This window comes from Pelodiscus sinensis, chromosome 7 (assembly GCF_049634645.1).
Source record: "Pelodiscus sinensis isolate JC-2024 chromosome 7, ASM4963464v1, whole genome shotgun sequence".
Lineage (NCBI taxonomy): Eukaryota > Metazoa > Chordata > Testudines > Trionychidae > Pelodiscus > Pelodiscus sinensis.
Genome location: NC_134717.1, coordinates 67,175,069 through 67,190,621, shown reverse-complemented (window position 1 = coordinate 67,190,621; position 15,553 = coordinate 67,175,069). Strand labels below are relative to the sequence as shown.

General features: G+C 47.0%; 1 protein-coding gene across 3 annotated transcripts in view; it reads left to right on the top strand.

Annotated features, from left to right (window-relative positions):
- The window catches only part of STAT4 (signal transducer and activator of transcription 4), a 90,156-nt gene that overhangs the window by 48,733 nt on the left and 25,870 nt on the right, over nt 1–15,553 (top strand). For all 3 annotated transcript variants that reach the window (XM_006117890.4, XM_075934199.1, XM_075934200.1), the window contains exons 8-11: nt 1,002–1,153; nt 2,693–2,851; nt 4,013–4,105; nt 14,431–14,490. In XM_006117890.4, coding sequence (XP_006117952.1) covers nt 1,002–1,153; nt 2,693–2,851; nt 4,013–4,105; nt 14,431–14,490 — 464 coding nt within the window. The remainder of the gene's footprint in view (nt 1–1,001; nt 1,154–2,692; nt 2,852–4,012; nt 4,106–14,430; nt 14,491–15,553) is intronic.

Sequence of the window (15,553 nt, the reverse complement as noted above, 5' to 3'; positions counted from 1 at the left end):
CACTTGAGTGGCTCTTTCACAGGTTCGATATTCTGCTAATAGGTCTGGCAGGCTTTTTCACTTTTAAGTTAACTAGATTCTCTTTAGAGGAAGCAGAGCCTACAGAACAAGGATAGGAAAAGTGGGTGGGTGAACATTAAGACCCAGTGAGGCCCCAAATTTTTGGGTTCCCTACACAATTGTATATTCTGCATATGGGTAAAAACTGCTCAGTGTACAGGTAAGGGTCATCATCACATTACATGAACTTTACTTCAGTCAACTCTTTTATTGGCAATTATTTCATTTAAAAACAGAAAAGAAAGCCACTCCAGATCAATGCAATCCCATAACTACAAAACCAGACATCTTTTTATTGAGTGCATTTGAATTCAAACTGATGAATGTGATCAAGACCTCGCCTTCTTCCTTGGTAGTGGAGAAGGCACTCATTCTAAGTCTGTTTTTATAGTGTCCATATTGGAATAGCTTAAAAACCTAGATATATTTCCATATATTCTTTTCTTTGTTAAAGAAAAATCTATGTGGGATACAATCCAAAATCACAGAATGGAGTTTGTGACCTTAACAGTGCTTCTACATGTCAAGGTCCTGGAGGTGTTATACCATAATAAATTCCCTAAAAAAAAGAATTTGAAAAAAAATCTCTATGTAAAAAGAATTAATTAACATTCAGGACCATTTTTAGTACAGTGGATGGGGAATCCAATCATCTGAACCCAAGCAGTAGCAGTATACAACTATGGTCATTTTCTCAGAAATAAAAATTAATCTGTAAGTTTTAGAACATTATAAATTTAAATCCTTAAGTCATTTGAATATGGTGTTTCAAAGATGGATGCTTAAAAACAAGGTGAATCATTTTATTGCACATAAGAACTGCAGACTTCTTCTAACTCTAAGAAATTAAAATTTTTGTCCAGCATTATATTTGGCTTCATTTCTAACTATTGTTGGTGTTCCCTGTGATCAGTTTGTGACACTTGTCCTGTTCCTTGCAGGAAGTCCTTAGTAAAATGACACAAGTAATAAATGAAAGTGATGTCTTAATGAACAACATGTTACTTGAAGAGCTTCTGGACTGGAAAAGGCGCCAGCAAATTGCATGCATTGGAGGTCCTCTACATAATGGGCTTGATCAGCTCCAGAACTGGTAAATTTACATTTACTTTAAGTTTCCAGTGAAAACCACAGGAAGTCTGCAGCTTCACAGTAGCCCAGCACATATGAAAAGACAGGGTTCCATCAGAGCTGCTGTTGTATGTATGAATTAATTATGCTTGCTGCTGATATGGTAGCAGTTAAGGAAATAAGTAACTGAAATGCAATGGGCTTTGATAGGTATAATGTGCTGTGAGAATGAATACCAAACAACAGGCTGTACTCAGAGACTGAGCACTTGCAGGTGGTTAAACAAAACAACTGTGTGCGACAAGCTTGCCATATATCATATATGCTTCCTCAAAGGAGTTTGGCTAAAAAGAAATAAATAACTTGATTAAAACCACACATAAATGTACAGATCTAGTCAAAAACCCCACAGAGAAACAACATTCTCATCTCATAAAGTCTGACTTCTCTGTGCGTACTATAGTGGCACATTGAGATCACTAAGCTCGTCACTTGAGGACAGTGGGAGTTTTATCTGGGGAAGAAATAGGTAAAGACTTCATGATTTGACTCACTTAATGCATCACTTCACCAGATTTGAAACCTCAGTAGGTCATTACAACAAAGAGGAGTTTAATGAGATATAATAGCCTGTATTTGAAACTAACAAAAGTCTCAAGAGGTTTTCATATCTAGATTCAATGCTGGAATGTAAACATAATTAAATGTGACCATTATAATAGAGCCAGAGAACTTTGTTGCTCCTTTCAGTGTTTTCCCAACAGTTTTTTATGTCTCATGAAGCTTTTGCCCCCAATGGAAAAAAGTTGTACTTGATAATCCGTAGGGAAAATGGAAAGAATGATAGAGAGGGAAACAATAAAAAACAGAACCATTTTTTCACTGCTGAAAACTGAAAATATTTGTTTTTCATCAAAAAATGTCCAGCAAAACGAAAATGTGTATTTTGGCCAAAAAGCACTTTTTTTGTTACCAAAATATTTTTTCAATAAACATTTTTTTCAACCAGTTCTACCTGATCTTTTTGTATGTGAATTTGTGACAACAATGTAACAGGACAAATCTTGAAATCCTTGTTCAGTTTTTTACACTGCTATGGGGAGGAAGACTGTTTTTCTAAGTCTCATAAGGGATTTTAGCTGCATGAAACCCATTAAAGTAAACTGATAGCCAAGTGTGCTTGGGCTGGATTTTCACAGTCATCTCCTCACTTTTCTCAGATATAAATGTTCTTCTCTTACCATGTTTTGCAAAGATACTACTGAGCTCTAGCATTATAGTCCTGTAGTAGTGGTTGTGGATATATTTCTAGCAAGTCACAGCCACTCAAGTCATTGTCAATATGGTCTTTTGGGAAAGGGCTCAGCTCTGAAATTATATTATAGGAACAATCTGGCCAATGAGTCACATATATTAATTTAGCTGACTGATGTTAGCTTGTATAAGGCTAGTAAATGCCAATTGATTTTAATTCTATGATTTTTGTTTTAAAAGAGCTTCAGTAACTTTTATGTTCTAATAAGCAATTAATGTGAGAGAATGTAACTTTGTTCTGTAATAGTTTTACACTGCTGGCAGAGAGCCTTTTTCAAGTGAGAAGACAACTGGAAAAATTAGATGAACTGTTGACTAAGCTGACTTATGATGGAGATCCTATTCTTCTTCAAAGGCCTCACCTGCTGGAAAGAGTCAACTTCTTGCTGTACAATCTTTTCCGAAGGTACATCAGTTACTATACATTTTGTGTCATTGAAGATGCAGGAATCTAAAACACCTCAGCAGCAACACAGTTTATCATTGTTAAAAAAAAAAAAAAAAAAAAAAAAGCCTGAATGTGTCCATAAGAGCTTGGTATTTAAAAGTGATGAGCACCTATAACTCTAACAGATAGTGATAGGAGCCTGGGAATAAGAATTTTGCAGGTCAGGCCCTTAAAAGTTTCATGGTCAAGTTCTGCCTTTGGATAAATATGAATGACTCCTATTGATATCAATAGGAATCATCCACGTGACTCTGTGAAAAGTGTCTGGTGTGGGTCTAAGAGATGATAGTTTCTTCCATGCCTCTTCTTTGCCTCCATGTATGCCACACTCACCCATCCCCTTTAACTTCTTCCTTTTAAGCAAACGGTATTTTGTTACTGTTCCATTGCTTGTGTTTTGCCTGTTCTGTGGATGCACCACATGTGATTGCCCTTGTAATAGATATCTAGGACTGGCCCTGTCTGAGAGCAAATTTTGGCCATTTGTCATTAAAATATGACAGAAATGTGAAACGACTGTTAAGAACATAATGTAAAAACGTAAGAATGGCGATACTGGATCAGACTAAAGGTCCATCAAGCCCAGTATCCTGTCTTTTCACAGTGACCAATGCCAGGTGCCCCAGAGGGAATGAACAAAGCAGGCAATCATCAAATGATCTCTCTCCTGTCACCCGTTTTCAGCCTCTGACAAATAGAGGCTAGGGACACCGTTCCTGCCCGTCCTATCTAAGAAGTAGTTATTAATGGACCTAACCTCCATCTAGTTCTTTTTTTTCACTCTGTTCAAGTCCTGTTCTATTTTATGTTTTATACATTTTATTGGAACCAATTTTGCAGCCAGTTTTCATGTCTCATTTGTAGTGGTGATTTTTTCCTGTGTCTTTTAGCAGAATATGATATCTCTATGCTATGATGTGTTCTTCTGCTATTTTCACTTAGTCCATTTCTTATGGGAGTAACTTGCAAGAAGTACATAGAATGTGAGGTGTTGAACTGGAATGTACACCTGGCACTTCAGTATGCATAAAAAAAGTCACCCTCCGTACTATGAAAGCCCTTTGACTAGATCGGTATATTTATGCATGATTTTAATTAAGCTATTTCTTTTCAAACTAGTTCATTTGTGATCGAAAGGCAGCCCTGCATGCCCACCCACCCCCAGAGACCAATGGTACTTAAAACCTTAATACAGTTCACAGTTAAACTAAGGTAAGTGAAGGAAGATTAGTGCTATTTCCTTTATTTCCATTTTACATTATATCATAGGAGATCCAACATTTAACACATTGGGCCAAATCCTGATAACTACACTCCAGCAGAGATACTATTGCCTTCAATGAGAATGTTCTTGAATGAGGACGTAACACTGGTCCAAATTCTGCCACTCAGCTACATGGTACTGCTCGCCATAAGTAAAGGTGGTAGCTTTTTGCTGTGAGTAAAGAGTTCACGTTTGCCTATTCACATTTTTTTAAAAGTCCTTTATTGGATTCTTGCTTTAATAACATTGCAAACAAAATTAAACATTTTAGGAGCTTTAATACCTGGCCATCAGCCCTGAGGGTGCTGTTGCTGAATGCCAGGTCAGTATCCCAGAAGACAGCTGTCATCCACGGTTTAATTCTGAATGAAGGGGCTGACATGGCTTGTATCACTGAGACCTGGCTGTGAGTGGAGGGAGGCCTTGACTTTTCCCAATTGTGGCCAGTTGGGTTCTCAGTACAGCATCAGCCGCAGCTTAATGTTCGGGGAGGTGGGGTGGCAATTGTCTATAGCAGTATTTCCCAATTTTATTTGGCCAAGGAACCCTTTTCAGAATTTCAAGGAACCCCTAGGTTTGTCAAGCAAACAAAAAAAAAGGGGGACCCCCCCACCTTCCTTCCATGAGGCCTCATCCGCTCTGTTCCCCTCCTCTCCATCACTTGCTATCCCCAGCTCTTATACCTGTCTCAACCTAGTGAGAGTGAGGTGTGGGAATGAGGGATTTGTGTGTGGGAAGGGGTGAGAAGTACAAGCTCTGGGAGGGAATTTGGATGCAGGAGAAGGGGCTGTTGGCTCGGGGAGGGGGCTCAAGGCTGGGGAGTGTTGGGCTCAGGTGGAAGCTTGGGGTGCTGAGCAAGCCAGGGCTTGTGACTGTGAGGCTGCAGGAGTTTGAGCTGGATATGTGAGGGACTCAGGGCAAGAAGGTTGTGAGTATGATGGACTCAGGACACAGATTTGTGATGTGTGGATGGTGGAGAAATGTGGCAGAAGACTGAGGATGTGGGGATGCAGGAGTTTGGGGATGTAAGAGGCTCAGGACAGGGGGTTCCAGTGTATGATAGGCTCAGATTTGGGGTCAGGTGGTGCAGGAGTGTTATGATGCTGCAGTGAAATGAGGGTTTGGTCCCAATTGGGGGCTTGTTGGCCAGGCTTCATTTTTAAATAAATTATGTGAAACTCAAAAGGTTTAAGCATTGTCTTTATATATGAGAGGGGTGAGGAACCTGTTTTGAGTCAAAGGTCACTGACCCACTTAAAAGTCAGTTGGGACCACACAAGTGGGATGCAAAAAAAAAAACTGCTCCTCCAAAAACCCTCAAGCCTCACTAATGTGGTCCCAAATGTGCTGGTGGGGGTAGGAGACAGAGTGCTAGTGGGTGCTGGGGATGGGGAGAGGGTGCTGCTAGGTGGAAGGATGCTGGCTCAGGTGGCAGGGTGCTGGGGTAAGGTGCTGGGGCAGGCAGGTAGCAGGGTGCTGGGATCAGGGACATGGTCCTGCTGGGCACTAGGGTGACTGGCAAGGTGCTGGGACAAGGAACAGGGTGCTGCTGGGTGCTAGCGTGGATGGCAGGGTGCTGGGGCCGGGGCCAGGGCGGTGCTGTGTCCTGGGGTGTGAGGCAAGGTGCTGGGGCCAGGGCGGTGCTAGGGTGGATGGCAGGGCTGCCAAGGAGCGGGATAGGGATGGGGTGCAGGATCTGGGAAGGAGGTGGGAGGCGGAAGGGGTCAAGGTCTGAGTGGTATGTAGGGTGCAGAAGCAGGCTGGATGTAGGGTGTTTGGCCAGGGGGAGGGAGCAGGACCAGATTGGGGGTAGGGTGTTTGGCTACGAGGGAGGGTGCAAGGAGGGGACTTGGGTAGGAGTTGGACCTCCCTGATCTGGCACCCTCTGGACCTGACTGGTCCCAGATGAGGAATTTTTGGACCGGGGAGGTCATTTCAAGGCTCCTGGTTCCCCCCCCCCCCCCGCTTTCCCCCAGGCTTCTTTGCACCTCTATCCCCTGCAACCCAACTGAGCTGCCCACCCCTGCTTGTTCCCTGCACCTCCCCCAAAACCATACCCCACAATCTAAGGGAGTGCAGCATCAGTTCAATGCAGCCCCTCACAGCCCAGCTGAGCCGCCAGTCTGTTCTGTATGCCCTCCCCCATCCACCTCAGCCCAGCTGAGCCCTGCACTGGTTCCCTGCATGCCTCCCCTACAGCACAGCCGAGCCCCATTTCCCTGCACCTCCCCCCAAGCCCCGCAAACTGCTGAGCCAAGAGCCGATTCCCTGCTCCTCCCTCCCCTTGAGTCTAGCCTCGGTTCCCGGCACCTCCCGCCTCCTGCAGCCAAACTGAGCTGCTACACACACACACACCCCACCCCACCCCACCGCCCAGCCCAGCTCCCTGGACCTCCCCACTCTGCAATCCAGCTGAGCTCAATTTCCCTGCACCTTCCCCCAAACCATGTAGACATGCTGAGCCAGTGCTGATTCCCTGCCCCGCCTTCCTTCCTCCCCTTGGCTGTGTCTACACTGGCACTATCTTGGGCCAAAGCGGCCGCTCTTGTGCAAAAATTTGCTGCCTGTCTACACTGGCCATGTGTTCTTGCACAAGTACACTGGCATTCTCATGTATGAAATCAGGGCTTCTTGCGCAAGAACTACGATGCTCCCGCTCAGAAATAAGCCCTTTTGTGCAGCTCTTCTGCGCAAGAGGCCAGTGTAGACAGGCAACATGAATTTCTTGTGCAAGAAAGCCCTTATGGTTAAAATGGCCATTGGCACTTTCTTGGGCAAGAGAGCATCCACACTGACATAGTTGCTCTTGTGCAAAAGCACAGCTCGCACATGGCAGTGTGGACATGTTCTTGCGCAAGAAACAACCAGTGTAGACATTGCCTAAGTTTCCTCACATGAGCAAAATGAATTTTGTGTTGTGCACCAGTACTGAGTTTATGTGGCTTGTTTGAATGTGCCACCCAAGTTATTAATAAATATTTTTAAACCTCTACCTTTTCCCTCTGCTTCCATGTTTCCTCCCCATGCTCCATCAGCTCCCCTGGTGCCTGCTGCCCTCCCACTCCTCACCCTCCTCTGCTGTCCTGACTCCTTCCCTTCTCACTGTCCTCAGCCCTCCTGCAACTTGGCCCCCTCCACCAGCCCTTCTCTCCTCCCTGTGCCCACTCTTCCAGTAGCCCCACTCTGATCATGTGAGCTACCCCTCCTCATCCCCTCTCCTAACACCTCCCTCTACAAACCTGCCCTGCGTCTCTCCTCTGGTGCTGGTCCCTCCTCTGCAGGTGTCTGCCCTTCTGCTTCACCCCCAGAATCCCTTGGCACCTGCACCTTTTCTTACCCCTGCACATTCCTGGTGCCTCCCCCTTCCCTCACTTCTCCTGCCCCCTTTGCCCCCTTTTTCCCTGATGCCCACCTCTCACCACCCATTTCCCTCATGCTCCTGTGCCCTCACACATGACTTGCTCCATCCCGGCCTTCCTCATGCCCACCCCTTCTTTCAAGCCTTCTCCCAGCACCTCCCCTCACCCCTCTAGCCCCCAATGCCCTTACCCTCTCCCCTCCCAGCATCACCCTGTCCTCCTCCCACTGACACCTCCCCTCCTGCCCTTTTCCTCATTGTCTGCACTTGGCCCCCTGCCATTTTTCTCTCCTCCACCCCTGTGCCTTGGTGCCTTCCTCTTCCCTCTCTCCCCTCCCCCCCTCCGCACAAGCACCTTCCTGTCCCAGCCCTTCCCTTTTCTCTCTGCACAAGCCCCTTCCCTTCCTTTCCCTTTCCCTCTCCCTTACCTTCTGCCTTCCACTTTGCCGGGACGGAGTCTGTGCTCTGTCCCCGGACTCCAAACCCGCAACTCAGCCATGCGGCGCAACACAGGACCAACAGGTTTAAAATCCCGGGCCGTGACGTTATGTCACGTCCGGGTATCTCCCCACCCACTGGTTTGAGCACGCTGCGCAGGGCAACAGCAGCCAGCAAGCGGGAGCTCAGAGAAGGTTGCACACGGCAGGGATGGGACTGGGACGGGGACAGGGGAGAGATGCTCTGGGGCTGGGGTGGGAGGACGCGCGGGGGGGTCGGGACCCGCTCCAGCTCCAAATATTGCTGGAGCATGAGCACCACGAGCCCACACAACTCGCCGCCCATGCCTCTGCTGGCTAGCTGGCTCTCTCTCTCTTTTTCAGAGGGGGCGGGGGAGTGCCGGCTCCTCGTGGAACCCGTAGTTTTGCTCCGCGAACCCCAGGGTTTCGCGGAGCACCAATTGGGAAACACTGGTCTATGGAGATACTATCTCACTGGCTAGGGTTGTGGTCCAACAAAGTGTCAGATTCGAGTGTCTATACTTGATGTTGGGTGGCCGGGATAGGTTGGGTATGCTGCTTGTGTACCACCCACCTCACTATACAGCAGATGCTCTGCTCGAGCTGGCCAACGTGGTGTTGGACGTGACATTGAGGACGCCGAGGCTTTTGGTCTTGAGGGACTTTAATATCCATGCCGAGGCTGTTCTGTCTGGTCTGGCCTGCGATTTTATGGATACCATGGCCACCCTAGGATTATCCCAAGAAATAACTGACTCAACACATGTTGCAGGTCATACACTTGATTTGGTTTTTTGGACTAAGGGTGATAGACTTCTTGGGATAAGTGATGTGGCTACACTCCCTTTGTCATGGACTGATCACTACCTGGTCAAGTCCATGACCTTCCCCTCCACAGAGGCAGAGGACCAATTAAGATGATCCACCCTCGGAGACTGATGGATCCAGAGGGTTTTCTGAGGTCCCTGAGGCATTGTTCAGCCATTATCGCAAATGGTCCTGTAGATACCCTAGCTGATACATGGAACACCAAGGTAGCCCGTGTTACACCTTGGTTCCGTTATGTGGTGGGAGCCTCAAGGGTTAAAGCCGATTACCCAGTGAAAACTACTGGATGATGGTGAAACAAATGATCTTTATTAAGTGGAATGATTCTTTTATCAAAACCAACAATTAGCAAATGACTTTTTTTAAAACTAGCAATTGCTCAATGCTTTTACAAGGTAGAAAAACCTAAACTTAGCTACACTTAACTAATTACAAACTTCTTTGATTACAATTCAGCTATACCAAATCACTGTCTTTAATTCGCTTAAGGCAGCACAGCATGCAAGCAAAAATACAAAAACAAAGCTAAATAATGATAATAAAAACTTCGTCCATAGCCAGCCCCTCTATGGTTATTTTAGGCAGCTGGTGGAGTTAGTCATAAATCTACCTTTACAACTTAACCACTTCTGGGTTTCTAACACTTATACTTGGCCTAAATACAACACCACTACACAACACAAGATTATACAATTTACACAGTGTGGTTAATAGAATTCAGTTACACTTTACAGAATTACACAGTGAAATTAACAATTCAACTATTAACGAAACCAATAACTAATATATTTAAGCAATACTTACAAATCCAGCAACGATAACAACATAAAGACACACTAGAACTCGGCGCATGCTCAGGACTTGTGCACCCCTATCTTTGACTCGAAGGCTGGAGAGGCAGCCTCAGGGTGATCAGTCCTTCAGCCAGGCAAAAAAAAAAGACACGTGCCCTCAACACTCGGAACCTCCGTCGAACAAAGGGGTTGAGGGTTTTTTATACAAAAATTCGATGTCTAATGCCATGCTAGGGTCTGCATTTGGCAGGGTCTGATAGGCTGGTAATGAGGTAGTATGACAATACTGCCCTATAGGAGTTTTCGTGATGCATGGGTGATCCCCTCGTGGACAGGACCAGATGGGGCATGGTCAGTGAGAGACAGTTGTGCTTTCTAACCTTATGTTTATTTCCCTTGCCTCAAGGACCGGTCAAGCCACGGTCAAACGAGCCTTATCTGTTAATTACAGCTGGGCACTATCTAGTCATGCTCACCTCCCTGTTTTTCGGCGCCTGTGAGTCCCCGGATGCCTGTAAAGTTAAATTCCGTTCACAGAAAGCTGCATTGTGCTTCCCATGCTCCTCTGAGTATCTCACGGTCTGGTTTCAGTGAGGGGCCTAGTGTGGCAGGATGGGCTATACGTGAAGGTCATGGTCAGAAAAAACCTGCTCTACAACAGCCCGGGCAGTTGATATGATTGCTCCTAAGCACCCTCTTCGGACCAGTTGATCCAAGTTTGCTCCCAGGTTTTCTGGGGAGCTGATGGCAGCAAAATAGTCTGTGCGACGGCTAGAACGCCACTGGAGGAGAACTAGAGCTGAATCTGATCGACTGTGGGTTAGAGCTGAACTGCGAGCTTACTCTGTGGCAGTGTTGACAGCAAAGAAAACCTACTTCTCCACCCGTATCGCGTCCACACAATGCCGTCCAGCAGAATTGTTTCGAGTAGTGCGGGGCCTGTTGCAACCTGGCATGATGAAATAGAGGAGCCTTTGGCCCCCCGCTGCAGTCTGGTTGCAAAGCATTTTGCAAATAAGATCACCTGCATCCAGTTGGATTTGGACTCTGGTTGCTATGTAAGTGTGGCACACAATGTGTTGAGTGCACCACCCAGTCTTTTTTCTCTGGATCGATTTCCGCTATTGAAGACTGAGGATGTCGACAAGGTGCTTGGAGGAGTACGACCGACCACGTGTTCACGTGCCCTGCCCTTCATGGCTTATTAAATCTAGCCGGGAAGGGATGACTGGCTGAGTCCAGGGGATTATTAATGCGTCTTTTAGATCTGGTATGGTTCCTGCTGCCTTGAAAGAGGCAGTGATAAAACCGTTACTCAAGAAGACTTCCCTGGACCCACATGACTTAAATAACTATCGCTCAATTGCTAATATTCCCTTCTTGGGCAAGGTACTCGAGTGGGCGGTGGCGCTGCATCTCCAAGCTTTCTTGGAAGAAACATACTACTTAGATCCATTTCAGTCTGGCTTTAGGCCTGGTTTTGGAACTGAAACAGCCTTGGTTGCCCTGGTAGACAATTTACGCCAGGAGATAGACAAGGGGAGTGAATCCCTGTTGATTCTCCTAGATCTCTCAGCGGCTTTTGATACTATTGACCATGATATCCTTCTGGGACACTTGGCAGAGCTGGGTATTGGAAGCACTGTTTTGCAGTGGTTCCGGTCCTACCTGTCAGGACGCTTTCAGAAGGTGGAGCTAGGGGGCTGCTATTCGACCCAGTGGAGATTGTGCTATGGGGTCCCGCAAGGTTCCATCTTGTCCCCTATGCTGTTTAATATCTACTGAGAGAGGTCATAAGGAGTTTTGGAGGACGGTGCCATCAATATGCAGATGACACCAAACTTTATTTCCCTGTGACATTAGAACCAGGTGTGGCAGTGACTGATCTAAATCGGTGTCTGGAGGCACTGATGATTTGGATGAAGTCAAATAAGCTGAAGTTGAACCCAGATAAGACTGAGGTCCTGTGGATCAGGAGGCCATCTGTTCATGAATGTGGCATGGCACCTGTTCTAGACGGAGTTACTCCCCACTGGTACGCAGCTTGGGAGTCCTCCTGGGCCCTTTTTTAAGGGCTTCTAGTGGAGGGAGACCAGTTCCAACTAATGGGATCTCATCATCATGCAGCAATGGGACGACCAGCAGTGGCTCCAGAACTTCTGAATGTAGAAGGCCACCTTCCTGGAGCTCTGTCCCTCAGGCAACAGAACACCCACATGAGACCCAGCATCCGTCTGCAGAAGTGCATCACCATCATCCTATGGAAGCTTGCCACGCTGGACGGCTACCGCTCTGTGCGAAACCAGCTCGGTGTGAAGAAATCCACCAGTCAAGACCGTACTCCTGCAGGTTATCGAGGCCATCAACGCCATCTTGCTGTGGAGAGTCATCGCTCTGGGGAATGTCAACCCCATCATGAATTGCTTTGCCATCATGGGCTTCCCCAACTGCGGAGGGGCCATAGATGGCCACAGGGGCCACATCCCCATCCTGGTCCCTGACTGCTGTGCCTCAGATGATATAAACAGAAAAGGGTACATCTCAGTAGTGCTTCAGGCCAGGTGGACCACAAGGGCCGCTTCATGGACATTAATGTTAGCTGGTTGGGGAAGGTGCATGACACCCACTTCTTCCAGCACTCAAGCCTGTTCCAGAGGATAAATGCCAAGACTTTTTCCTCAACCACACCATCAGGGTCGGGGAGGTGAACATGCCCATCTGCATCCTGGGCGACGCAGCCTACCCCTTGCTCCCCTGGCTGATGAAGCCCTGCACCGGCAGCCTGGACCCCACTAAGGAGAACTTTAATGGCAGGCTCAGCAGGTGCCGCATGGTGGCCAAGTGTGACTTTGGCTGCCTAAAGGGAAGGTTCAGGAGTCTCCTCACCCGCCTGGACCTCAGAGAGCGAAATATCCCCTATGTGGTGGCGGCCTGCTGTGTGCTTCATAAAATATGTGAGAGCAAGGGGGAGACTTTCCTGCCAGGGTTGGGGGCAACGGCTGATTGGGTGGGCAGGGCATACGAGAAGCCAGACATCAGTGCCATTAGGGGGCTGTGAGACTCTCCCTTGGGCCTCTCCACAAGGGGCCTTTGCATTGCTCCTGTGTGCCTTTCCTCCCTCATTTCTCCCTTCCCCTGCTCTCCTTTCCCACCTTCCTCCCTCCCCTCCAGAAAAAATAAAAAAGCCTTTTTGTTTGGAAAACACAACTCTCTTTGATTTTATTTTGGGGATATGCAACAGAGGAGGGACTAGGGAAAGAACCTGGAATGAGGGAGGAAAAGGTAGGGGAATTCAAGGGTGGGGCTGGGACAGGCGTCTGCCTCAAGTACCTTGGGAGGCTTTGGCTGCCTGAGAGGTCACACCGCCATGTGTTTGGGGGTGGGGTCTCAGTGGCTCCTCGGCAGGCTAGGAGGAGAAGCCAGGAGGGTGAATGTGGAGGTGAGGTGGCTGAGGGTCCACTCCATGCACACAGCCATGCACTCTATGCAGATGTTATGGAGAAACACATAGCCACATGCTGGTGCTACAGATGTTCCCACGGGGCCTTCTTTTGCTTCTGGTCAGCCTGGCACCCCTTGCGGTCAGCAGCCTGCTCCCAGCACTCCTCATTGAACCCTTGGATGAGGGACTGGAGGCAGATCATCTGGTCCCTCAGCTGGTCTTCCCTGGTGTGCTTTCTGTGGTGAATCCCCTGGAGTCAGGTAGATGGCATGAGAGGTGGTAGACATGCCACGCTCACAGCTGGCCCATCTGTGAAGAAAAGTTATAAAGGCAGTCATACCAGGAGACACTGTGTATGAAGCCTAGCCTTAATCTCTGCGCTGACACCAAAGGTCTTGGTTCAGACGATGGCGGTGTGCTTCTAGGCAGGCCATCTGTTGCCTAGACAGTGGGCACTTTCCTGCAGGGGCATGGACATCCCACGGGAGCATCACTACACCCACATTCTGGAGACAAGCAGGCATAGAAACGTGCAAGCCAGGCCTTGTGGAGGCTGACGTCAAGCATGTCCCGGCTGGAGTTGATAATTGCAGGGGGGTGTGACCGGCTCCCCTCCCAGGATGGCATCCAGCTGCCCATAGAAGTGGCAGGCGTGAGGAGCCGCCTCAGAGCGTGCACTTTTCTCCCTGGCCTTTGGGTAGGCCTGCCAGAGTTCTTTGATTTTCATGTAGACCTGGTCGAGGGTCCATGTGTGTCCTTTTTCTGCCAGGCTGGCGGCCATACAGGTTGGCATTCCTTTTCTTGGAGATTGAAGTCCAGGATCTCTGTACCAAGCCCAAGCCAGTGCCCTCTTTCATCCCTGGCCAGAAGCATCAGAGGGTGCTGAGGGAGTGCTGGCAACCGTGGGGAGGTGTGTGCAGAGGGAGCGCTGGGGTCGGTCATGGTTCCCACGAAGGGTGCTGTGTGGCACGGGGCTAGCAGGGCTGTTCTGATGCCACAAGCCCTTTCCCTTCTGCCTACAGCTTTAAACTCTGTAGGAGAAAGGGAGAAGAATCGTTGGAGTTGTCAGGGCTGTGGACAGAGCATTTGCAAGTGCCGCTGTGAGAGGCCTCTGGAGGCCAATTATTTCAAAATAGCAGCAGCTGAGCATCCACACTGTCACTATTTCTAAATAACAATTTCGAAATAAGTGTTATTCCTCATGCAAAACAGGAGTTATTATTTTAAAATAACCAGCCCTTTATTTTGAAATAACAGGATTGATACTGTGAACTCTCCGCTTGTTATTTTTAATTAAGGAGAGTTATTTTGAAATAATTCCCTAGTATAGACCAGGGCTAAACGGCACAAGTCCTAGTTCTGATTGTCCAATTTTACATTTTTCATTTCCCAGGCTGCTAATTAAATTGCCAGAGCTGAACTACCAGATCAGAGTGAAAGCAACTATTGACAAGTAAGTAACCACATTATATAGCTAAGGCTCAACGTCTGTGTTGTTGCTTTATCTGGTTTGAAAGTTGTAGTGTTTTTAAAATACAAGACTTATTGTAGTGCTAAAGAGATTTATTCGAGTCAATAACTGATGAAAGATTTTCTTTTGTTTAAAAAGGCTTACTTTTTTATCTGATATTTTAAAATTTGTGGCAGCATTTCCAGTGAAGAATTTTAACAGGAGCAGTATGAAACACAGTGGTCTTGTCTGGCGGCAGCAGCATAGTCATGCTTACCTGTTTTCAGCTTTGAGTCTAATAGGATTGTGCCCCTGAGTTCTGTGTGTACAAAGACCAAAAAACTTGAAAGGGAATATAAAACAATTTTGACTGTTTTTGGGTAGAAACTGTAAGTTATCTCAGGTTCACTAAAAGGTTCTCAAACCAATTAAACCTGGGTTGAGGTTTGACTTATTTCACATCTGTTTTCGCTCATCTGCCCCTTTATTCTTGATGAAATCAGGTTGAATTAATTTGTAATCACAAAACAAATAACTACTATAGCCCAGATCCTTGAAGAGAGTGGCAGCTTCAGGGTTTCTGCTGGCTGTTCTCAACAGAAACTTAGACCTATCCACATTTCAACTTCTAACAGAATGATTTTAACATCATAACTAGCTCTAAAAGGTAGTTTGTCATAACACCACAAAATCCCAGATCCTGCTAACATTTACATATCTCTTTAACTTCATTTTTGCGAACAGTTCCATTGATTTCAATTGGACTATTCAGGGTAGTAAAGATTAGCATGTTCTTGGAGGACTGGTGCTATAATTAATAACTATGGAAGCTTGGAGTGTTCCACCTCTGTCAGAGACTTAAACTGGCACATGGATGTCTTCCTGCAAGTGGTTCAGCAGTCTTCCCTCATTCTTCATGTTTCTTTTTACAATGTGAACAGAACATCCAAGCTGATTTGGTCAGTCTTCCTTCCTTGCAGGCCATAGGATATCTCAGAGTACATTGCCTTACATGCTGATGGTGTGCGCATGTCCTCCATCATACTGTGCCTCCTGTATACAGATG